Genomic DNA, 25762 nt, shown 5'->3' with positions numbered 1-25762 from the left:
ACTTTACTACTACGCCCGACATACCGAGGCCACCACCAGCCTCGAGCAAGCAGGCTCTTACTCTAAATACATAATATCAATCATCAATCTTCGGCACGCTGACCGATAATTCATCTACGGTACGCTGACCGTTAATTCATCTATGGTATTCTAACCATTCTTCTGTGGCACGCTGACCACTAATTCATCTATGGTATTCTAACCATTCTTCTGTGGCACGCTGACCACTAATTCATCTACGGCATCCTTAGCCGTGTATCAATCTTTATACTATTCTATAAAATATACTTAATCTTTATACTATTCTATAAAATATACTTTATCTTCATACTATTCTAATAAAATGCATAATAACTCTTAAAGTGACTAAATTTTCAATCAAAAGCTCTCCGATCAATAATATCTACAAAAGCTAGCAGTGGAAAACTTGATTTCCATGTTTTTGTTGTACGTACCTCACTTTGGGGCTGAATCTGATCCCACTTCTGACTGTAAAGAAATCAAACACCTCGAGGCTTTTACAGAACTTATATTTCTTCTAGGGCTAAATAACATTAGGCTTCTACAATTTATATCTCAGGACTTTTACAGAACTTATACTTCTTCCAGGGCTAGATACCATTAGGCTTGTACAATGTATATATTAAATTATAATACAATATTTTATTCTAGAGGACCACTTTCCTCTTCAGCTCCAAATCTAATAATGCGCATCAGAATTTTCAACACATCAAGCGTCGCGCTAGTTCTATGTATAAATTTTCAAATATATCTTTTTATTAAACAAAGAGGTTGATTTACATTTTTCTATAACAAATTATCGTAAATATAAAAACTATTTATATAAAATCATTACACATATAACAGTTAATTATAAGTTTCAGTTTCAGTGAAATACGGTACGGTCCTCGCAATTAACGGCATCGCGGTATCTGTCGGTCTGTGTAATTCTGCATTGCGCTTGGTCATAGTTTAAGAGGTTTTAGTTTGAAATTAAATGTTATGTTAGCGTTTTTAAATATATCTATAAAAAAAATAACTCATCTTACGTAATTTGAAGCTAATTGACTAAAAAGATCTAAAATTAATAAAATACGAAGAAGCGTTATGTAAAACAACACTTCGTTCGTTTCTGTGTTGTCAATATAATAATTAATGATTTCATATGAATAAAAATTAAATAAATATGAGTAGAAATAAGCACACAATTAATATTTTTTGAAATATAGATAAATAAAGGAAACTGAAACGAAAATTCCACCAAACATCTGCTATAGCATATTTCAGAAACATTACAGCCATCTTGCCCCATTAAAGTAGAAAAATAAACAGCACAGCGACGAGCACAAACAGCGTTGATCCACTTTTTGCTAAGACGATAGAACTTATTGTGTCTAAGCGGTTACGGTGCGAATTTACGCCACCGTTGAAATGTCAACAGCCATTTACCAACATTTATCATGGAAATCATATTAACCATTCCAGAGCAGGGCTGTCACTCCACTGAAATGTAAACTGGTTGATTTTATATTTAAGAAAAAAACAACCAATAAAACTAGACCAAGAAAACTTCTTTGTCATGAGTGGGATTCATGTTAAATTGTTCGTAAATGATAAAGACGTAAAACTATGATAGAATGATAATATAAGTTAAAATGGATACAACATTGGCAGAATACTGTATGCTACTAATACGTACTAGTATATTACGCAAAATTAAAATCTAAAGACCTTCATTACAGCGGGTCACTATGGACGCTCATCTCATTTTTTTAGTAAATGTCGTGCAAAAATTTTTATATTATCAGCTTGTGATGCCAGAGGACCATACAGAGGCCAGAGGATTTAAATTTTGCTACTTATGCGGAATTCAAAAAGTTTAAACCACAAAAAGACATCAAAGAACCTGAGGGTCATCCGCAAAACGAGACTGTGCGTTACGCCAAAACATCGATTGGCACTGGTCTCATATGGACTACTGTTCTCGTCTCAGAGCTGGTGCACCCCCGTATCAGCTTGAACCACTTGTTCGTGTACAACGTAGAGGCGTTTGAATCGTTGGGGTCCAATATACTCTAAAAGGCTTGACACTTTGGCATTAAAAATACTTTATTTACATTATAAGAAAATTTATTTATTTCTGATCAGTGGCTTTGGTTTTGGATGCGCAAGCAAACTAACAGACATACGAAAAATCAGACAGGGAGGAATTCTGCTGCTCTGCTGAGTGATTTATGTCTGTGTTATCGATACATTAATTAAATTATAATTAAAATATACTTTTTATCTCATGTGCAGAATTGACAATGAATTATAGCAGTCTTAGTTAGCACCAACGTCTTCAAAGTACCCAAATGCAAAATTTTAGACTCGTAGCACTCGCAGCAACAAAATTTCATATAAACTTTTAACCCCCAAAAATAACTCCTTTTTAGCTTCACGCTCTATCAACTGCAAAGGCAACAACGCCGCCCTTTGCCTCGACATTGCAACGAAGTAATGAAAATATTTAATATTTAAATTCCTAGACTAGGTATCGAAGAATCGCTTAGCTTCAAGATTCTATTTTGATAATTTTCAATTCACAAAATGATATTGCTAAACGACTCAGGTGCACCCTTAGCTAATGTCATAAAGAGAGTACCAACTATGATTATATGTCTAATATAATAATTCAGGTACAAGATACATCGTCTGTTCGCCGTAAGTAAAAATTATATAAGTAAAGAATATTTTATAAAAATAGGTATTGAAGAATAAAGGATCCTGTACAATATTTATGTTATCCCAAACTTAGCTAAATGTTAATTTGTATTGCATATTGCAAATGATTACTTCAGTTAATGTATAAATAAGCAGAGATAAACAAGCGTTGTATTCTACTTATTCCATTCTTTCAATGACATCATGTAAAAGTGTACTTTCAGTACTACAGCAGCAAAGAGCCATTTAAAAATCGTAAAAATTAAATGAGACTTTAAACTAACAATGGAAACAATTTTATTTTCTATTTCAAAGCCATAGATGGATGGAAAATATAAAGAGCAGAAAAATTAAATGTCATTTAAGATTGTGTTACAGTGTTAAATAATAAAATTGTTGTAATGAGAAAAATATTTCAATATTGAAACACACATAACATAACAGAGAGGCTTAATTTGCAGCCTGTGAATAATTTGTTATTTTTTCTTATGAATTATAATAAATTGAATATATCACAAGAATATAGTTATTTTAAATATTTAAAGACAAATTAAATATTTTAATAACGATATTCAAATGCACACCTTATAAAGGAAATTGGTTCTTCTAACACAAAATATTGGTTTAAAAGTGCCAATGTAAATCAATCATTTATTCACCTATAACAAAAAAAAATACAACAAACGAAAGATTAAACTTTTAAAAAGTAAATGACAGGAGATGAGCACTAAAGCGAAGCACGGCTCTCTCGAGAAATATAAAATATTTGCATTCAAACGAGGGCACAGCAACAATAAGATGGAAATGCAGAATCCTGCGCTATCCGCTCCCGTTAATAGCTAACGCGGCTTGGCCATTTTCTATTGAAACTAAGTAGCCTTCAATTTAGGTATTTTTTTGCAAGATGTCCTTAAAATATATTTATTATGACAATCGTTGGAGAACCTAGTTTTGTTGGTTTTTTAAAAATATTTTTGTGAAATTTAGTAGCTTCACTTATTTATTGGTACCTATTAAGTCGTAGCAACTACGAAATACGTAAATATATAAGTAGATATATACTCGGGACACTAAGTACTTTGCTATAGTTTGTATAAAAATCAGTATTTAGTTGTATGTAATGGTCAGACTGTCATTAAAAATATAACAAAATTATACAAATAATATGCGATATATGTAGCTATATTATAAAATAGTTTGTTTTCACCCCTAAAATATTAAATAATTAATTAATAGATACTCGTATTATTATTCTCTGAAGTTGTTGTACGATATTGGATATTTTAAAATGAGATGAGATATGCCTCATAATCTCGAAAGTCACAAAACTTATGAATAAAATAATTGCGGTGGATACTCTGACTATTTAGCTTGTAAACACCACTGCTTTGTATATTTGTAATGTAAATTACAGTAATCATGAAAATAAGCCTTTTTAAATTTAAATTGCATCGGGAATTCTGTACGCCTTTGCATTAAAATGAGGTGAACGGTTTTGCATTCATTTTCCTGACAAAATAATTTTATTATTGTGCCTCTAGATTCTCTTTTGAACTGGATTGTGAACTCGGTTCCTAACATTGTAAAAGTATTGAATGGCTGCATGTTTTCTATATTCTTTAATACATGTCGTTTAGCTTAATTTTTTTCGAAATTCACTCTGTTATTATAATTCTGACTAAACTAAAAGGTTTTAGGAATATGTGTATTTTAGTTTATTTTGTTTTACAATTTTATGTGATAATTTTTTGAAATATTATAGCAAAGGAAATAAGAGGGCGGCTAATTACTTTTTTATTTTATTGATTTACAATAAAATGGTGTTACATTTTTAAAAGATTGTAAACAAATAGTGGAATCCGCTGTTAAATCTGTTAGTCCATCAAAGTGTTACCGCAACCTTTGTAACCATTTGAATAATACGAGGTGTGTTCAAAAAGTAAGGTGACTTTTCAAATTTGGCGGGCAACGTACTTTCGATTATCGATTTTTTTATTTTGTTATGTTGGTACACTCTTCCCGAACATCTGTACCAAGTTTCAAGTGTATAGCATTTTTTGTTTGGTTGGGAGAGGCGTAAAGGTTATAAGTGTTTTGCGTGCTCGGCGATTTCTTGCTATCGAAAAATATGGATCAAAGGATTTGCATCAAATTTTGTGTAAAAAATAAAATAAAGTGCTCCGAAACACTTAAAATGTTGACAGTGGCATACGGTGAAACTGTTCTGAGTAAAAAAAATGTTTACAAGTGGTACAAACTCTTCCAAGATGGCCGGGAAGATGCCAATGACGAGCCTCGCTCTGGACGCCCAAGCACGTCAACAACTGATGAAAACGTTCAAGCAGTGAAGAAAATTGTTCTGGAAAATCGTCGAATCACTATCAGAGAAGTTGCTGAGGATGTTGGTATATCGCTTGGCTCGTGCCATGAAATTTTTTCTAACGTTTTGGGCATGAGACGTGTGTCAGCGAAGTTTGTTCCGAAATTGCTAAATTTTGACCAAAAGAACCGTCGCATGAGCATCGCTCAAGAACTGTTGAATGACGTCAACGACGACCCAGATTTACTCAAAAGGGTCATAACTGATGACGAATCATGGGTATATGGTTATGATATCGAAACCAAAGTCCAATCGTCCCAATAGAAGAGCCCAGATGAGCCAAGACCGAAAAAAGCACGCCAAGTTCGATCAAATGTCAAAGTTTTGCTCACTGTTTTCTTCGATTACCACGGCGTGGTGCATCAGGAGTTCTTACCATATGGACGTACGGTCAATAAACAGTATTATCTTGAAGTTATGCGCCGTTTGCGAGAAGCAATACGAAGAAAACGTCCGGAATTGTGGAAAAACAATTCATGGCTTTTGCATCACGATAATGCCCCTGCTCACTCATCTTTGCTGGTGAGAGATTTTTTGGCCAAAAACAACACCACAATCATGCCTCAGCCACCATATTCACCGGATTTGGTCCCATGTGACTTTTTCTTGTTCCCAAAACTAAAGAGACCTATGAAAGGACGGAGATTTGCAACGATTGAAGAGATAAAGACTGCATCGCTGGAAGAGCTCAAGGCTATACCGAAAAGTGCTTATGAGAAGTGCTTTGACGATTGGAAAAACCGTTGGCATAAGTGTATTGTATCTGAGGGGGATTACTTTGAAGGGGACAACATAAATATTGATAAATAAATAAATATTTTTTCTTAAAAATACAAAGTCACCTTACTTTTTAAACACACCTCGTATATGTAAGAACTGTAGAAATAAGTTAATCTTCTCACCATCATAAATAAATAAGATGACATTTATTTTTGTTTAAAGGCTCGGTAAGCGCGTTGTTAGAGTGCAAAGGGATCAACAGGCTTTTATATAATTAGTTGAGACTTAATATTCTATTTGTTAGTTTACGTTAAAATTTGCGGGATTTGTATGATATTAATTATATTACTTTGTCACGGCGCTTTAGGAATAGTTAGAAATGCAGTGAAGATAAAGCCTTGTAGTATTTTAAGCCGTAAAATATTCTTCTTTGTAAGTTTCCATTGGTGACATCATTGCTTTTCTGGGTAGTTGTTAAAAATAAATAAAATATTCAAGTGATATAATTATTTTATTATATCTCTATTATCTATTAATCATATCGCCTTACGTAAGTTATGAATAACGAGATAATGTCAATAACAGTTGTGATATACGATTCAGGTCAAATTGGTTGCATTAATGAATGCATTTTAATATTATATGGAGGAATACCAGAAAAATACAACATTATAAAATAACATACCAGTATTTCATTCAGTAGAATACAGAAGTAGTTTCAACATGTCATACCTATTCAACTTGTAAAGCACACAGAGGCACTACTGGTGGCCAAACAGAATGAACACGATAATTTAATATGAATTGAACTGTTTCCAATAGAATACAGCTAGTTGACCTATATCTGATATACGAGTGTATTATATATATTTGAATACTAACTATACTATAATACTAAATAACTTACGTAGAGCGTTTATTGTACTTGTGAAGATACAATTTGGAAAATATTTTTTGCCTCCTCTGAATATAATATAGATAGCGAAATTTCTTAGAAATAATAATGCAGTTAATTTTACTGTAATCGCTTCGTCAAAAAATTTTACTTCGAACACTGAAAAAATAAATACCAAACTCTGATAAACCGTTGAATAATTGAATCGGTAATCGGAGTATTTATAAATCAAATACGATGTCAAAAAAATGATATATTTGCCGATAAAATGACAGTCGTGAATACATTCATACCTCGTCTTGACATCAAAGGAAATTTATATGAGAGAGAATTCAACGGCACGTGGAGCTTGTTATGCAATGAAAGTACTTTTACGGTTATTTCACTTTAAAATATAACGTGATTCTGACTCTATTAAAAGAAAATCAAATAAGTGGCACAAGGGTTTTACTGTAACACGACGGTTGTGGGCTCGCTCCCCGTCCGAGGAAAAAAATATTATTTTTTCATTTTTTTCCTTGTATTCCGCCATTTAACACGGAATGTCTAAATACTAGATTTCCTCTGCCTATCCTGCTATAAGGTGAAGATGTAAAAAAATACTATTTATTTTTAAGAAATGTATAGCGAAGAATACAATGTATTGAAGGCAAAACTTATTGGATCACATAGTACCTAACAAATATTGAAGAACTTCAACCATGCGCATTGTACTGTAATGCAGATGCAAAATAAAGTTTCAGTTTCAAAGTTTCCCTTCTAACTAAGTTCTAACTTAGTTCTAGTACTTTAACCCCACTATATTGAAGTTATATATGAATAATGTTTTTACAAACTATAGTCATGCGTCTGAATTTCGCTTACAGTACAATTTATTATAATATATCTCTTCGATCTATCTCGTTTCCTATACTTAGTATTAAGTGGAGGGTTCCGAGGAGCAACGGCTGAGTGTAATTGCGATATCCGTGAGTTTGATCCCCCTAGTGGGGTGGTGGACTAGGTGGACCTAGTGGACTAGGCTATTTAATTATTTGCAGTTGACAGCTCTGGTGGACAAGGACTCTAGTGGGCAGGGCTTTAACTGGCTCGGAATGTGTTAATACAGAGTTCTCTCTATCTAACCAGCTACCAGTATTTGCGGATGTGTAAAGCAAAAAAAGTGTAAAACAAAAAAAGGACAAAACTTTTTTTTATTTGTAGCTTCTCTGGTGCTACACGGGGTCGTGGACGGCGATGATAACTTACCATGTACACTCGTTTGCCTTGTCGTTTCTATAAAAAAAACAAAGATTTATTTACTTAAAAATATAAAAACAAAACTATCGAAATATATTATAACGTCGCGATCTACTTCCACGCTCGTTCCCCACAAACAATAATGCTCGTACCTCTTTCGGTCTATCACTTTTCGCTTACTTAGAACTAAAGTTTCCACTTCGGAGGAGCAATTTGGCTCCAGCGGCATTCCCTTGCTAATTAACGAGCGAGTCTGCATTGTTGGGTGCATCTCGGTCTGTAGTAGGGTTGATGCTCTTTCTTGAGTTATAAGTAGTTTATATATGTAAGTTTTTTTTTTGTATAAAAATATTATTTATTATTTTTAGTTGTAATTGAACCACTAATTTGTGAATGATAACATCAACTTCAACGACTATTTTATCAGCAGAATCCATTGAACCTAAGAATCAGGTATATCAACTATAAATTCAAAGTCCAAATTCTAATAATAATAGTTTTTTGCTTAAAAAAGAAACTAGAGTTATCCAGTCAGGAAAGTAAAGCAATATAAGCGCTCGATAATATTAACGGCGCCGTGAGGGTCTAAAATGATAGAAAAAGTGATGATTTATTGTGAAGTTTTTCTTTAACACTGGTATAAAAATTCTTAGTTAAAGATATTTCACTTAAAAAAATTGGTTAAAATTTCAAAGCGCGACCCTATAAGGCTGTAAAATTAACTGCGAAGTTTCTTAAACTTTGTCGGAGATACTTATTGACGGAAAAGGCACCTTTCCTTTACTTGTATAATTGAATATATCTTGCAAACATTATGTATGTTTCATATAAATAGTTTCATAATCGATACATATTTAAATCAATCATCATCATCAAATCATCTTTTTGCAAAATACAGGTACCCTTCTTATTCTTCAACCAATTAACATTTCCTAAGGAGTTGTTAAATAATTTGTTCAATATAGTGCTATTAAAGAAATAAGAACTTCATTTTCCTATTTTTGTAAATCAATAAACCGGTGAGTGTGTCGTTGAAGAGTAAAAGACATACATAATTCGTTGAGGAAATGGGCCATTTGCCGCCCTTTCCTGCTATTCAGTATTAGCAATTTGCTGTTTTCAAAGTGAAATTGCATTGGAAGAGATAAATAAATTATAAGCAAAAAATCATTTTTAGAAAAAGCTTTTATTTAAAAGCCCTAAAAAGGAGAAAATAAAATTTGTCTTTTAAATTTTAACTATCAACTCATAACCTCATTGTACACAATTTATATGATCATAAAAGCTTGTCGCGCGATTTACTTGTGTAAATAAAATAGTACTAATTTGCTAAGTTTAAATTTTTAAAGTTTCAATTTAATTAAATATTGGTTAACGCGACAAGCTTTTATGATCATATAAATTGTGTACAATGAGGTTATGAGTTGATAGTTAAAATTTAAAAGACAAATTTTATTTTCTCCTTTTTAGGGCTTTTAAATAAAAGCTTTTTCTAAAAATGATTTTTTGCTTATAATTTATTTTTTACTTTTTAGTTACCACTGTCTAGGTTTCTCACACTAGAGACATGTACCACGATTCCGCTTCTATGGTTAGGCATGCTGTTGGCGACACTAGACCCTTCCCGATTACAGTGGGGGTTCACCAGGGCTCGACTCTTAGTCCGTTCTTATTCAATGTAGTGCAGCCTCCATGGCTGATGATGTATGCCGACGACATAGCACTCATTGACGAGAACCGACTGAGGCTGGAGCGTAAAGTGAACCTCTGGAAGGGTACGCTTGAGAACGGCAGTCTTAAACTAAATGTGTCGAAGACCGAGTACATGGCCTGCGGGAGCCCGGACTCGAGCACGATTCTTGTAGGTCCTGAGCCAGCCGTTAAGTCAGAAAAGTTCAGGTACCTTGGATCCGTTATGCATGAGTCTAGAGGCATCGATCACGATGTCCATGGCCGGATAAGTTGGCCAGCACTATCTCGGCACACTCAGGAGCTTGACGTCACGGAAATGAAGATGCTGAGGTGGATGTGCGGCGTAACGCGGTCTGACCGCATACACAACACATTCGTTCGAGGTAGTCTTGAGGTCCGTGACGTAGCGGATAAGCTCCAAGAGCGCCGCCTGAGATGGTTTGGACACGTTACGCGCCGGTCTAAGAACTATGTCGGATGCAAGTGCCTTGCTATATCAGTTCCTGGAGTGAGACCTCCTGGACGCCCAAGGAAGCGCTGGTTGGATGTCGTGATGCCGGATATGAGAACCAATGGTCTAACCACCGAGGATGCAAAAGACCGCGCAAAGTGGAGTAGGTTGAGTAGGAAGGCAGACCCTGGCAATAGCCGGGATTAATGCCAGGAGGAAGAAGGTTTCTCACACTAGATGTCATATTATTTTTCTAATTATTCTCGGTAAGCCCTTTCATTTGATACCCGTATTGCAGATGTGCATAAATAATAACTATTCTGCCATCTTAGATGTTCCGCCATATTGGATTTAGAAAAACGTCACATGTTTCGAGTTACTCTCAACGAGCCCTTTCAATAGATGGATCCATATTGTAGAAGTAGACTAAAATTAACTATTCGGCTACCTTGGATGGTCCGCCATATTGGATTTAGAATGACGTTAAATTATTTTTCGAGTTGCTCTCAATGAGCCCTTTCATTTGATATCCATATTGCAGAATTGCAAAAATAATAACTATTCGTTCATCTTGGATGGTCCCCCATATTGAATTTAGAATGACGTCACATTATTTTCCAAGTTACTCTCAACAAACCCTTTCATTTGATACCCATATTATAGAAGTGCATTAAATATAACTATTCCGCCATCTTGGATGGTCCGCCTTATTAGATTTAGAATGACGTCACATCATTTTTCAAGTTGCTCTTAAGAAGCCCTTTCATTTGATATCCGTGATGAACAAGTGCATCAAAAATAACTATTGTGTTACTTTGGATGGTCCGCCATATTGAATTTAGAATGACGTTACACTATTTTTCCAGTTACTCTCAACAAGCCCTTTCATTTGATACCCATATTATAGAAGTTCATGAAATATAACTATTCCGCCATCCTGGATGGTCCGCCATATTGTATTTAGAATGAAGTCACAAACCTTATCGTGCATTGTCATCCAAACTAAACGTGTATACAAAATTTCAGCTCAATCGTACGAACATACCTTTCATTATATGAAAGCACAAAAAACGTGAATCGTGTCGATTCTATTGGATTTCAAGTGATGTCACATTATTTTTCTAATTATTCTCGGCAAGATCTTTCATTTGATACCCATATTGCAGAAGTGCATAAATAATAACTATTCCGCCATCTTAGATGTTCCGCCATATTGGATTTAGTATAACGTCACATTATTTTTAGAGTTACGGTTAACGACCCATTGCATTTAATATCTATATTGTAGAAGTAGACCAAATAGATACTCGGCTATCTTCGATTTCCTCCTTATGGGATTTAGAATGACATCACATTATTTTTCGAGTTGCTCTCAACGAGTCCTTTTATTTGAAACCCATATTGTAGAAGTACATTAAAAATAACAATTCCGCCATCTTGCATGGTCCGCCATATTAGATTTAGAATGACGTCACATATTCTATCGTGCATTGTCATCCAAAGTAAACGTGTATACAAAATTTCAGCTCAATTGGTTGACGATATCTACTTCAAAATTGAGCTCTAAGATTTCACCCGAACCCACATACATACATTGCAAGTTAAATAAAAGCTTTTAAAAAGAAGGGTAGCAAAGGATAATTTACTTCATTTTTAGGTTGAATATGGATAGGATTTTGAAAAATAAAAAAATATGGCCCATTGGAATCCGTCACATAATAATAGTCTTGATATAACTTGAGTGGAATTTGTCTACCTACATAGTATCATTATAAGAAATGTTTTTGCACAGTAAATATTATTACATATAGAAAAAGAAAACTTAAAAAAGAACACTTTTAAGTCCACTTAAGAATGTCAAGGCAGACTATTATTTTTACTTTCCCGTCAATTTAAAGTAAGCCACAAGCCAATTCCGTATCGGCGCTTTCTCCACAAAAGCAAAGTTAGCGAAGTTACAAGTCAAGTCATTTACTTGACTTAAACTCGTTACTTCTCTCGGTTCACTTCTTCAGCAAAATGGTACATTTTAACGAGAGATTATGGTTTGTTTTAAATAAAAAAAAAAATTATATTATAATATACAGATTCAAAATATTATTTTAGATCCTCTAATTACATTAAAATCTTCTTACGTTAATTGATTTACTCAATTAACGTAAAGCTAAAGTAATTACATATAGATATTATAGTTTTTATTCGTCTTCGCAGATCTCCTAGCATCTTTATGGGGTAGCATCCCAGATGTGTTCGAGAATGAATAAAATGAGATAATGAAGGAAGGTGGTTTGTTTCACTTGTAGGATGGAGATACTTAAGTACATATATATGTAGGTCGTCATGACGTAGCGTACGGTGTAAACGGATAGTTGTAATGTGGAGAGTGGAGAACGGAGAGTAAATGAGAGAACAGTGACATATCACTCATATAATTTCGATTTACGTACAATATATAACACAGCTATCTATACAATAAAGAAAATGTTAAACAACAATGTAACACAATAAATTGGGCTATTTTGAATGTACAACAAAATGTTTTGTTCAATGTTCAATGTTTCCGTATATATTTTTAATTTAATTAGGGAACCACCTATAAAAATTCTTGTTAGTATCTGTAAATTATATCTTGTCTTATCTGATCTATGTTTTTTATATAATTTAAAATAAAATGTGCTTATAATATTTGCACTGGTATAGAATTCTTTTTTTTTGTTTTTGTAAAATCAATTTAAAAACGTGTACTCGCAAAATTATAAAACGTCAACGCAAGTTATATAGAAATCTAATTCATTGTACCATAGTAAATACGGTGTATTTTACGTTAAAACAAACAATCATATAATTTAATCTTCTATAATGCTTATATTGGGTCTAGTCTAATACAAATCGACGTAGCTTAATACTCCACTAAGAGATTGGATTACATCATACAGGTATAATATTGTCCAAGCTTATATATTACTAGAGAACAGAATTGTATTACAAATTTGTGTTCAAATAAATATTTATTCAATTGTATTGATGTAATGAAAATATTAAGAAATAATAATTTATTTCTTCGAGTGGGTATCGAACCCACAATCGTCGTATTTACACTCATATTCTTTTGCCACTGTGCCACGACAGCCTTTTTAATATTTTAATTTAATCGCTCTGGTCACTAGATAAAGCGAATTGAGTTCCGCTCCTCAACACACAATGCCTCGATCTCTAGATCGATCTCAGACTTGAGCGCTCTCAAGTTTGTAAATACGGGCCCTAGTTTCCAAGTAAATTGCTAATACTCGATATCAGAAATGGGAACGAAGGGCTCATTTCCTGAAAGAACTACTTGTATATCTTTTGCTTTCGACACACATTCTTCAAAAATGGGGCGCAGAATTTTTTATTTGACCTCCTTCATATCAGTGAAAAGTATAAAGCCCTCTTTTAAATTATTAAACATGTTTATCATTAGATTTTGTAATTATAATTTTAATTAATATTTTATATAGCAGCAATTCGCTTTTGATGGATAAATTAATGTGAGGTTAAAATAGCTTTGAAATTAAAATAGCTGTTAACCTTAGCTTTCATTTAAATGCATAATATGATATGGTTTTAAAATAAACACATTTAAAATAAATTATAAGCAAAAAATCATTTTTAGAAAAAGCTTTTATTTAAACGCTTTAAAAAGGAGAAAATAAAATTTGTCTTTTAAATTTTAACTATCAACTCATAACCTCATTGTACACAATTTATATGATTATAAAAGCTTGTCGCGCGATTTACTTGTGTAACTAAACTAGTGCTAATTTAATTATGTAAAATCTGCTAAGTTTAAATTTTTAAAATTTCAATTTAATTAAATATTGATTAACGCGACAAGCTTTTATAATCATATAAATTGTGTACAATGAGGTTATGAGTTGATAGTTAAAATTTAAAAGACATATTTTATTTTCTCCTTTTTAAAGCGTTTAAATAAAAGCTTTTTCTAAAAATGATTTTTTGCTTATAATTTATTTTTTACTTTTTAGTTACCACTGGCTGGGTTTCTCACACTAGAGACATGTACCACGATTCCTCTTCTATGGTTAGGAATGCTGTTGGCGACACTAGACCCTTCCCGATTACAGTGGGGGTTCACCAGGGCTCGACTCTTAGTCCGTTCTTATTCAATGTAGTGCAGCCTCCATGGCTGATGATGTATGCCGACGACATAGCACTCATTGACGAGAACCGACTGACACTGGAGCGTAAAGTGAACCTCTGGAAGGGTACGCTTGAGAGCGGCGGTCTTAAACTAAATGTGTCGAAGACTGAGTACATGGCTTGCAGGAGCCCGTACTTGAGCACGATCCTTATAGATCCTGAGCCAGCCGTTAAGTCAGAAAAATTCAGGTACCTTGGATCCGTTATGCACGAATCTGGAGGCATCGATCACGATGTCCATGGCCGGATAAGTGCTGCCTGGGCCAAATGGCGGGAGGTCACTGGTGTGGACTGTGACCGAAGAAAACCGCCAAGCTTAAGGGACTGATATACAAGAGCATCATACGACCGGTTCTTTTATACGGCAGCGAATGTTGGCCAGCACTATCTCGGCACACTCAGGAGCTTCACGTCACGGAAATGAAGATGCTGAGGTGGATGTGCGGCGTAACGCGGTCTGACCGCATACGCCATTCGTTCGAGGTAGTCTTGGGGTCCGTGACGTAGCGGATAAGCTCCAAGAGCGCCGACTGAGATGGTTTGGCCACGTTACGCGCCGGTCTAAGAACTATGTTGGATGCAAGTGCCTTGCTATATCAGTTCCTGGACCTGGACGCCCAAGGAAGCGCTGGTTGGATGTCGTGATGCCGGATATGAGAGCCAATGGTCTAACCACCGAGGACTTAAAAGACCGCGCAAAGTGGAGTAGGTTGAGTAGGAAGGCAGACCCTGGCAATAGCCGGGATTAATGCCAGGAGGAAGAAGGTTTCTCACACTAGATGTCATATTATTTTTCTAATTATTCTCGGCAAGCCCTTTCATTTGATACCCGTATTGCAGATGTGCATAAATAATAACTATTCCGCCATCTTAGATGTTCCGCCATATTGGATTTAGAAAAACATCACATTTTTCGAGTTACTCTCAACGAGCCCTTTCAATAGATATCCATATTGTAGAAGTAGACTAAAATTAACTATTCGGCTATCTTGGATGGTCCGCCATATTGGATTTAGAATGACGTTAGATTATTTTTCGAGTTGCTCTCAATGAGCCCTTTCATTTGATATCCATATTGCAGAATTGCAAAAATAATAACTATTCGTTCATCTTGGATGGTCCCACATATTGGATTTAGAATGATGTCACATTATTTCCCAAATTGCTCTTAAGAAGCCCTTTCATTTGATACCCATATTATAGAAGTGCATTAAATATAACTATTCCGCCATCTTGGATAGTCCGCCTTATTAGATTTAGAATGACGTCACATCATTTTTCAAGTTGCTCTTAAGAAGCCCTTTCATTTGATACCCGTAATGTACAAGTGCATCAAAAATAACTATTCTGTTACTTTGGATGGTTCGCCATATTGGATTAAGAATGACGTTACACTATTTTTCCAGTTACTCTCAACAAGCCCTTTCATTTGATATCCATATTATAGAAATTCATGAAATATAACTATTCCGCCATCCTGGATGGTCCGCCATATTGTATTTAGAATAAAGTCACAAACCTTATCGTGCATTGTCATCCAAACCAAACGTGTATACAAAATTTCAGCTCAATCGTACGAACATACCTTTCATTATATGAAAGCACAAAAAACTTGAATCGTGTCAATTCTATTGGATTTCAAGTGATGGTACATTATTTTTCTAATTGTTCTCGGCAAGATCTTTCATTTAATACCCATATTGCAGAAGTGCATAAATAATAACTATTCCGCCATCTTAGATGTTCCGCCATATTGGATTTAGTATAACGTCACATTAATTTTAGAGTTACGGTCAACGACCCATTTCATTTAATATCTATATTGTAGAAGTAGACCAAATAGATACTCGGCTATCTTCAATATCCTTCTTATGGGATTTAGAGTGACATCACATTATTTTTCGAGTTGCTCTCAACGAGTCCTATCATTTGATACCAATATTGTAGAAGTACATTAAAAAAAAACCATTCCGCCATCTTGCATGGTCCGCCATATTAAATTTAGAATGACGTCACATATTTTATCGTGCATTGTCATCCAAAGTAAACGTGTATACAAAATTTCAGCTCAATCGGTTGACGATATCTACTTCAAAATTGAGCTCTAAGATTTCACCCGAACCCACATACATACATTGCAAGTTAAATAAAAGCTTTTAATAAACGAGGCTACTTAACGATTGAAAACATATGAGAGTAGTCATTATAGTCATTGCCAATGCAATATAATTATATAGGAAATTATTTTTAGAATTACGAGCATTATATTACATTTTTTGCCTTCACTTTTATAAAACGGAAAACTATAAAAAATATGTTGCACTATAGAATTCAATATTTTTAGGAATATATCACTAAATTGAAACGGAAACCTCAAACCAGAAGCTATCTGGGGACTGGCATCTGTCAGTTAAATAACTGACCGTAAGCGAATCTTGATAAAGTCAAGTAAAAAATTGTCTTTTTAGAAGCATAAGGCTACCCAAAATCCAACTATTTCAATTACAGTTTTCGGCCTCCATAATAGAGCAAAATGGAAACTATATGTCTCTTCCTCAATTGAATTTCAACAACAAAAGAATTTTACGTTTAATAAGTATGTAGTCTTGTAGTCATATCGTGACGTATAAATGTGAATTAATATTATAAAGATAATATCTATAAGTCTATCTATAAGTCTTGTCGCTTGTCTTTACGTGATTCCAAAAATTTTGATAATATTAAGAAGGTTATGTAACATCAGGTTATGGATTGGGGGGCGCTGCAGTGCTTCTTGTAACATACGCTCCGTAGAAATATTCATAAAAAATAGTAATCAGTGCATAAATAATTAATAAAACTAGTTGAGTGGTTAAATATTCATCTGATCCAGAACATATATTGTGGACAGTGACCGTGAGCAAGTTTAATAAACAATAAATCACAAAATAAAGTGTGTCTGACATTGTTCTCATTCGTCATCAAAATTAATGCTTTAGTGAAAAATTTTACAAGTATATTTGTGTTTTATTAAAGTGATGCAAAAATTATAAAGCTAAGATAGCCCTCAGTGCGCATTCAGTAGTCTATTTTTCAAAAATAAAATAAATAACTACGTTCGTAACGTGACTTGCAAAATTTGACCCAAAAGAAGCGCCATCTATTGCGAGTTCGCGAGCACTTTCCTAATTATCGACCGGGCAAAAATCAATCAAATATTACACCGCGAAATCCTAGAGAGGGCACTAATTATACTAAAAGATTGTAAACACTTGTGTAGAAACGTTTATAATATTCAATCATGGACGAAATCATGAGTGTGCTTCGCAAAATACAAAATGACCTAAACGAGCAAAAAACAGCGATTCTGGAAAATGGCAACATAGTTACACAACAAGTAACTCAGAATATTAACACCATATTGGAAGAAAAATTCAAAACTTGGGAGGAAAAATTCAAAAACATTAGCGAAAACATAGAAAATCAAGAAAAACGTCTCTTTTTCCTCGAAAAACAAGTGAGACAGAGAAATATTGTATTATTCGGTTTTGAAGAAACTGAAACCTCATATTCAAATTTAGAATCAAATATAGTCAATTTTATTGCACAATATTTCTCTATACACATGGACCGCAGAGACATACAGGAAATAAAAAGGATAGGTAAGAAAGGAGAAAAGCCACGACCTACTATCATTACGTTTTCGACACTTGGTATAAAAATAGATATATCTCAAAAAAGAGCAGCACTAAAAGGCACTCATTATTATATTAAAGAGGATTACCCGCAAAATATATTAGAAAAAAGAAAGTTACTACAACAGGAAGTAAGGATGGAGAGAGAAAAAGGAAACAAAGCAATAATTAAATATGATAAAATTGTAATACTAAACAATAATATACATACACCAGTATACGAAAACAAAAAAAGAACTCTTTCCAATTCCCCTGAGCACAACAAGAATCATGGAGCTGAGCAAAAATTGCAAGCATGTAAGAAGAATAAAACGCAGAGACCGATACAAAGATCATCAAGCTTATCCGAGAGTGTTTTAAAGCCCAGCATGCTAAACTTTTTAACTAACAAGAAGCCAAATGACGCAGCCAATAATCAACAAAATAAATCCACGTACAAATAGAAACTACCACCCCCTTCTTGCAGAAAAAACACATACAATATTCTAACAACAACTATTAATAAATCTAATCTCCCAAGCCGGTTGGTCACCGTGGGAGAATATGACCACAACCCTCCAAAGAAAAATATAAACATACGGAACATACCAATCAACAAACTGAATAAACTACATTACATTATGTGAAGATTAACAATCTTTGGAGGAGGCCTTCACCTGTTGAGGGGTTCTTGCGAAATATATTGAATTAAATAAAGAAATAAAAAGAAAAATAAATAATAATATTAAAATAATAATATATACATTACGTTACTAACCCTTAAATAAAATAAATTTAAAAAATAAATACATATATATTAAAAAAAAAAAATGTAACTAACCTAAGAAGAGTTGTAATTTACTTTAGCAAGAAATAAAAGGCTTTTTATTTTTTTATTTATTTATTTATTATGTAACATCCACGTTGATTTCAAACATAAAATGGTGATACTTTTACTGTGTAATTAGGTCGTAGGCGGCAGCTGTGAGATTTCACACGGAGCTTTATTTTTAAAAATATACCTAATTTTCGTGATATAACTTAGGCAGAGCTTTCACGCCGTGTTCAAAATAATATGCAATTTAGTGATTCAATCACTTTTTTTAACTTTATATAAAAAAACCGCATTTAGTAATATTAGGGTTATACGTGTGTGACTGTAAACGCGATTGGTTGTGTGGGTTCGATCCCCACACGAGGAAATGAAATATTTATTTAAATTTATATTTTAATTTCTTAGCTGGGTTTCGAGGCAAAATCGCGGCGTTGAGCCGCGCCACTTGACACGCAATGCCTCCAGAATTCGACGGAACATTTTCCGGAACGAAGTGAAGAACACAAGATTCCCCCGGCCTACCCTACTGTGTGCGGGTTACAGCGCGAACCTGAACAAAAAGTAATATAACTTTATGAAAACTAAAATTAATATCATTATAACAATAATATAATGAACGCAAGGAGGGTTAATTAAAATTTCAATTAAGAAACAGAATACAATTCATTGTATATTTTAGCTCTAAGTTAATACCACTTACAAATAATAACGGCCCAATTATTTTTCACAAGTCTCTTTGTCATCATTTATATAAAGCTAAGCTTAGAAAATATTCTTGTTACAACTAAACATATAATTTTAACACAAAGTATTTTTTTATCCTGAATTTAAGTTATCATATTGATTACAACGATCTTTGCTTCGATATATAAAAAATACTTGAAGTCTTAAAAAACGGATAATTAAATTTTATACATTATTTACACATTCGAAACTAGGGTAAACCACCGCAGTAATACACAAGCATTAGTAGTCAATACAATTCGTTTTTGTTAAATTAAATATACATAGAGGATAGATATAGCATAGCTGAATTAAAAGTGCACGATCCAGTAAGAATAGCCTTAGTTTTCACGTTTTGTTGAACGTTTTGACAATACACTGTTTGTATTTTAACGCGTCAGTTAAAAATAATTTGTAAAAAATATTTTATTCTGTATCATATTTTTGTTTTTCATTGTTTTTGTTTACAAATTCGGTAGTATCTATATATTTTATTCAAAAGCATACCTTTAAAACGTTAAAATTATACGTTTAAAAGAAAAAAAAATAGGAAAATTATTAATCATCAACACAAAGTGTAACGTGATTTAATCAATAAGAGAGGGTATAAATCGTATTACAGGGCGTTGTCGTAGTCCGACCCATTTTGATAAGTTAACGAAGCGATACGCCGCTCGTAGAATTTTACGTAGGTGATGTATAAGCCGGAACGTGAAAATTTTAAAAGGCCGGTAACGTAGAGCTTTGAAACAGTTTCAGAAAAAGTCGTAAAATTTAATTATAATGTATCGTTGCGCAATGCGAGAGCGTCTAACTGTAACAGTTATGGTTGCGGGTTCGATCTTACGTACGATCGCTCGGGGCTACGAATTATTTTTATATTCGTCTAGCAAGATAAAGCGCAGCGTTGAGTACCGCAATTCAACACGCAACGCCTCCAGTTCGGCGGAAAGTGGAGAACGGAGTTCCTTAATACTAGGTTCCCTCTGCCTACCCTGCTGTGTGCGTGCATACAGCGTGAAACTGATTCGATTTGATTTAATTTATTTGCATTTATCGGCTTCGAGACTGTACTGTAGGTATACACAGCTGATATGGTTATGCAATATATCGATTGGAATACAAGCACAAGACGGTTTCAAGTCCGAAATAGATATTTTTTATATTACAAAAAAGCTAACAGCTTGTCGCCCTGACGCCGAAAAAAAGTAATATCTAAACGCATCTTAATACGAAATTTATTCAACAATATTTCCAAAGTTCCCATTTTACAATGTAATCGCTATCTTGAAACTCTTCCATTTCGTGTTGAGAGTTGGTTTTCATTCTTCAACTCTTCCAACACTTTCTTCGTTTATTGACTGCTCTAACTAAAGTCATAACGTTGTTTGGCCCAAAGAGGCAAAGAGGCGTTGAGAACTTTGCTTCTTTATACACCCAATTTTAAAGTACCTATTATTCTCATATTTTATGACTTTATTTGTAGTTAAAACTTGAGTAGAAGTTTTGTTAAATATAAATAAACAGTGATTCATTCCTCTTTTAACGTAAGATTCTATTGTTTTCATAATAAGTACTTGATAATACGAATAAGATTTTATTGAACACAGATTTACTTTTTGTAAATCAATCTCAATAAAATCTAGGAAATTGTATTATATTCAATTTAAAAATGATATGACCAAGTTTTTTTAAATATATTTATAAGAGAACGTGTCGTGCAATAATTTAAAAAATATTAACACGAACTATTTAACTTTGTTATATTTTGAATTAAATAGTCAAATATTAACAAAAAAAAAACATTTTATGCCTACAAATAATTATAAATACCTATATTAATCATAGCTGCTAGCAATTTAAATAATCACATACCAGTTGGGACCGTTTCAATTTCCAATTAATAATTAATTGAAACAGAAACGTGTATACTAGAATCTTGGTCGTGAATGACTGATATTTATTAATACTTCTTTTAAATAAATAAAAAATAAATTAAAGTCTCAGAAATACTTCTTATTAGAACTATTTCTGAGACGACGATAATATTGAAAAGACATTGACAGACGTTGATAAGACAGTACTAATTTGTCCATTGAGTCACAACAATCATAAAAAAAATGTTTTTGTTGTTTCAAATACAACACGACCAAGCTATGCTGAAACGAGCAAGCCGCTCTGTAATCTGACCCCGTGAGTGCGCTGTATAAATTAGTGGTAGTTAAAAGCACCCTTTTAATGGAACGCACAAATGAATGGGCAGCGTAGTGGACGAGCGCTTTGTCGAGTTTTGGGCTCAAATCGTACGAGTAATAGTGTGAGCTGTGGGGGGTGTACCGACCGCCAGCGTTTAAAACTGCGCTTTGCTCCCATCCTTGCCGCGTCACTGAAGCTTGAATCGATATATGACACGCATTACCAGTTTTATCATCTTGTTATCGTTGTGCTGAGAATATATTTTATAACATGATTATGACATTGGCTTAATGAACATTCTTATTTTTTTTGGTTATTTTTTTTTTGGTTTACAATAGGTTTTCTGTAAGCAAAATATAGTTTGTATTTTGAACTAGATTATGTAGGTACACTCAAGTGAACTTTAATCTTTTTGTTTTTAAGGAATCGTTGTTTATTTTCTTTATTTGACTATTATACGTGAACATAATTTAGAGACGATTCACTGACAAATAATTCAAATCATTCACATAATTTAAAATAAAATAATACGATATAGTTCAATATTGCGCTTTCAATTTTAAAGTTAATTACTGAAAACCCAACGAACCAGAAAATTATAGAGCGAGCTATCAAAATCAATGGATTTCTTTCTCGGATCATACAGCACAGAGCACAGAGCGCCGGCAAGTGAAAACATTTGTTTAAAATTACAACTTGACAAGTCGGCTTTGTATTAAATTTGTTTTCATGTCATCTGCATGGGCTTTTGTACGTTTCACCTTTTATCTTTTAATGCGGGAAACGTAAAGAAATATCTCATATTGTTTTCATCCAACCAAACTGAATTTGAACCAAATTTGTATAATCATGTTTTATTAATTATTTGAACACATTACTTTTATTATTTGTTGTATATACGTAATTGTACCTAATATTTGAAGCATAAAGATAAATATATATATATTTCAATTTTGACTAAACAATAGCTGATTTTGTAGAATTTAAATATAAAGGAGTTTATATATATATAAATTTAAAAAATATAAAAACAAAGACAGGAACAACTTTTATTTATTTAACACATGCTTAATTAATGCCATTAGAAATAAACAATTGTTGTCTATTTTCAACGACTAGGTACGGGAATTTAAAATATGTGGAGGTATTCTTTTTGTTGATATTTCATAAATTTATTTTTAGTTTTACGCCGTATAGCAAGCAAAGGGTATGTAGTGTTATGATACTCCGTTCTCCACTTTCTACTTCTTTTTCCTAAGATATATATTACAATTACTCGCTACTTTATGCACACGAATCAAACTGCAGCCTGACTTTATGAAATATTAAACCAACCGCTTGCCAAAATAAAGATAAAAATATTCCAGTAAAGTTTTAAATGAATTGCAAGAGTTCCTTTAACAAAAAGATAGTCTGAAGGAATCAAAACTTGGATATTTAAATTATATTTTATGATGTAATTAATTAATTATGCTGATGATTAAATGACCTTATGCTGATGATTAAATAACCACTGTCTATCTAATACTGGTGATTAATCTTTGATTGATTTCTCGATATATGGCGTTTCGAGCGTGCCAGTTGAGCACAATTCATTTCGCCAATGTCACGTTGTATGGAAAACACACGAAGGAAATTGACCGGTAATAAAAAAGATAAATATACACAATTATAGAATACATGTAAAAAAAGAGATCCTGTGTAAGTACGGCCTTCACCTAAAACAAAACAAACACAAATTTACAATATATACACAACACACAATAGACGTTAGTTTATTTTTCTATTCTATGACGTCTATCATGAAGTTCTATAGTTAATTTATATTATACTTGCCTAGAGCAAACTACTGAGGTCAATCATTGTATTACTATATTAGGCTATTTCATGTTTTCATAAAGCAGGGTAGGCAGAGGGAACCTACTATACATTTTATAGGAGTCAAATTAATGTACAAAAATGATACAATCGTGAAATGTATTTGTCAAATATTTCCCAATGAAATTCTTCTCGTTCGAGCTGCTTTGTCTCGCTTCTATTCTTTCATTTTTCTCGCTTGATTTGTGTCCTATAAGTGTTTCGCCGCACATGCGACGCGCTGTGGAGAATATTGCATATCTGTCACAAGTCTAATACTTTTTACTTACTTTTTCTTATTACCTTATATAATAATGTTTAAAATGTTATGAATAATTATAAAAATAAAAAGTTTCATAATTTACTTCGTGGTAATATACCTATTCTTTCACTCGGACAATAGCGTCCTGCGAGAAGGTTATTTTAATAACATTAAGCATTCATAAAACTGCTGTACTAACTTGTTTTTATAATATGTAGAAAGTAATAGCTAGTTACTGAATTTCACAACATTATAAAGTTGCACCGGACTTAGTTCGCTGCAAGATATAATATTTCCTATCGAAACTACAATATAAGGTTCAAAGTTTTAAGGTAAACTTTGAGAAAACTTGCAACCCCGTATATACTCGTAGTTTATAAAATAAGAATACTTACTATAGATATCATTGGTTGTATCGTATATCGTCTCTAAGTTTTGAATAGAATTTATTTCAGATTAATAATGTTGGAGGATATAATCTGCATTACATATAAACATAAATAAAACCTCATTTATAATACGTACCCCTATTGAATAATATACTTGATAAGTATATAAATTAATATAACTAATATGAATTTTCTTCTTACTGTAAACTTGGAAGATTTTATAATATTATCTGTTCTCTACAAAATTACATGAAACTTAGCTAACAACAACTTGAATTGCTATTTAATTGCTATAATTACAATGTTTACAAATCTCACGTCTACAACTCAAACGTAATTAAATTAACTGATTCAGCGAGGCGTTGTTCTTCTCCCATTAAGGCGTCAGCTCAGAGACCGGGCTCACCGTCCATTTACCGAAGGACTAACATTTCAGAGTAATGAAACATACGTATCTCTTAATGTCCTGGTTTTGAAACTCCCATACTCAGCCTCGGGCGCTTCGTGCTTCTAATGGATTGTTTTATATGGGTTTTGTATATTACGGCATTACATTTTCGCTTGGTTGATGCTCGATAATTTGAGTTGTCAGTATACCACTTATTGAAATCTTCTTCTCTCAGATCCAAATGTTCTAGCCAAGCACTGTATTTATATAAATTAAACAGATTAACTACAATTTACAATGAATGTATAGATGCGTTACGAGCCTAACGCTCAGGACGATCATGCCTCTCTATCGTTTGTTTTGCGGTCTCGCTTCTTCGCTCGGCTCAAGTGGAACGTGACAAGAGTCATGCTTTTTTGTTATGGATTTATTAGACGTTATCATATAAAAACTTAATGCATTTTCGGCATGTTGTAAAATAGGAGGACACCTGTTCTCCTATTTCAGCAATCAAGTCAATTCGATCAATGAATTTTAGAGACATATCATGTTGATTGGCTTTTTACAACGACGGGCTCTAAGTAATCTTTTTTGCAAAAGTATAAATGAAATGAGACAAATAAAATGAATACAAGTACACACATTTTATGTTTAACATTCAAAGTTTACGTTCTCAAAGTTATACTTAATAATTTTAAAATATTTTGTATTTTTACTTTGTTAAAGTTAATTTTAGTACAGCATTTATTTCACTATTGTAACGTACATCATAACGTTGCTGCTGGCATTGCGCCAATAATATTTCAATGGATATTAACTTACTGACGATGGAAAAGTAAAATTCAGTACAGAGTCTTTACTTTCGTAATAACAATCTGTATTAAAGTGATTATATGAAATATCCTAAAAATCTATTTCCAGTCCAATCGTGGCGCAGTAGCACAAGCATGTGACTATAAACACGACAGCTCACGAGCTCGATTCCCACTTTATGTATATATAAATGTTAAATTTATTATATTTTTTTAAATAATAATCGTGAAAAGATAAACTAATGAGCCAAATTCTTAGTAAAACATAAAAGCAATGAACTTTTCAAAGAACGCTGACCATAAATTGAAGTTTTAATTGAAGTACCTCGTTTAAAGCTTTAGAAGATTAAAAATAAAAATCCAAAAG

General features: G+C 33.1%; 1 protein-coding gene across 1 annotated transcript; it reads left to right on the top strand.

The window, feature by feature from the left end:
- The first annotated feature begins 17560 nt into the window (after positions 1-17560).
- Positions 17561-18397, top strand: LOC146531752 (uncharacterized). The gene is made up of 2 exons (XM_085198600.1): positions 17561-17921; positions 18171-18397. Exons 1-2 carry the CDS (start codon positions 17561-17563, stop codon positions 18395-18397), a joined length of 588 nt encoding a protein of 195 aa, XP_085054726.1.
- Positions 18398-25762: the final 7365 nt, after the last annotated feature.

Source organism: Heliconius melpomene, chromosome 15 (genome assembly GCF_056956725.1).
Source record: "Heliconius melpomene rosina isolate 202511_hmr_F chromosome 15, ASM5695672v1, whole genome shotgun sequence".
NCBI lineage: Eukaryota > Metazoa > Arthropoda > Insecta > Lepidoptera > Nymphalidae > Heliconius > Heliconius melpomene.
Note: the sequence above shows the minus strand (reverse complement) of the source record. Positions and strands in the feature narration are given on the sequence as shown.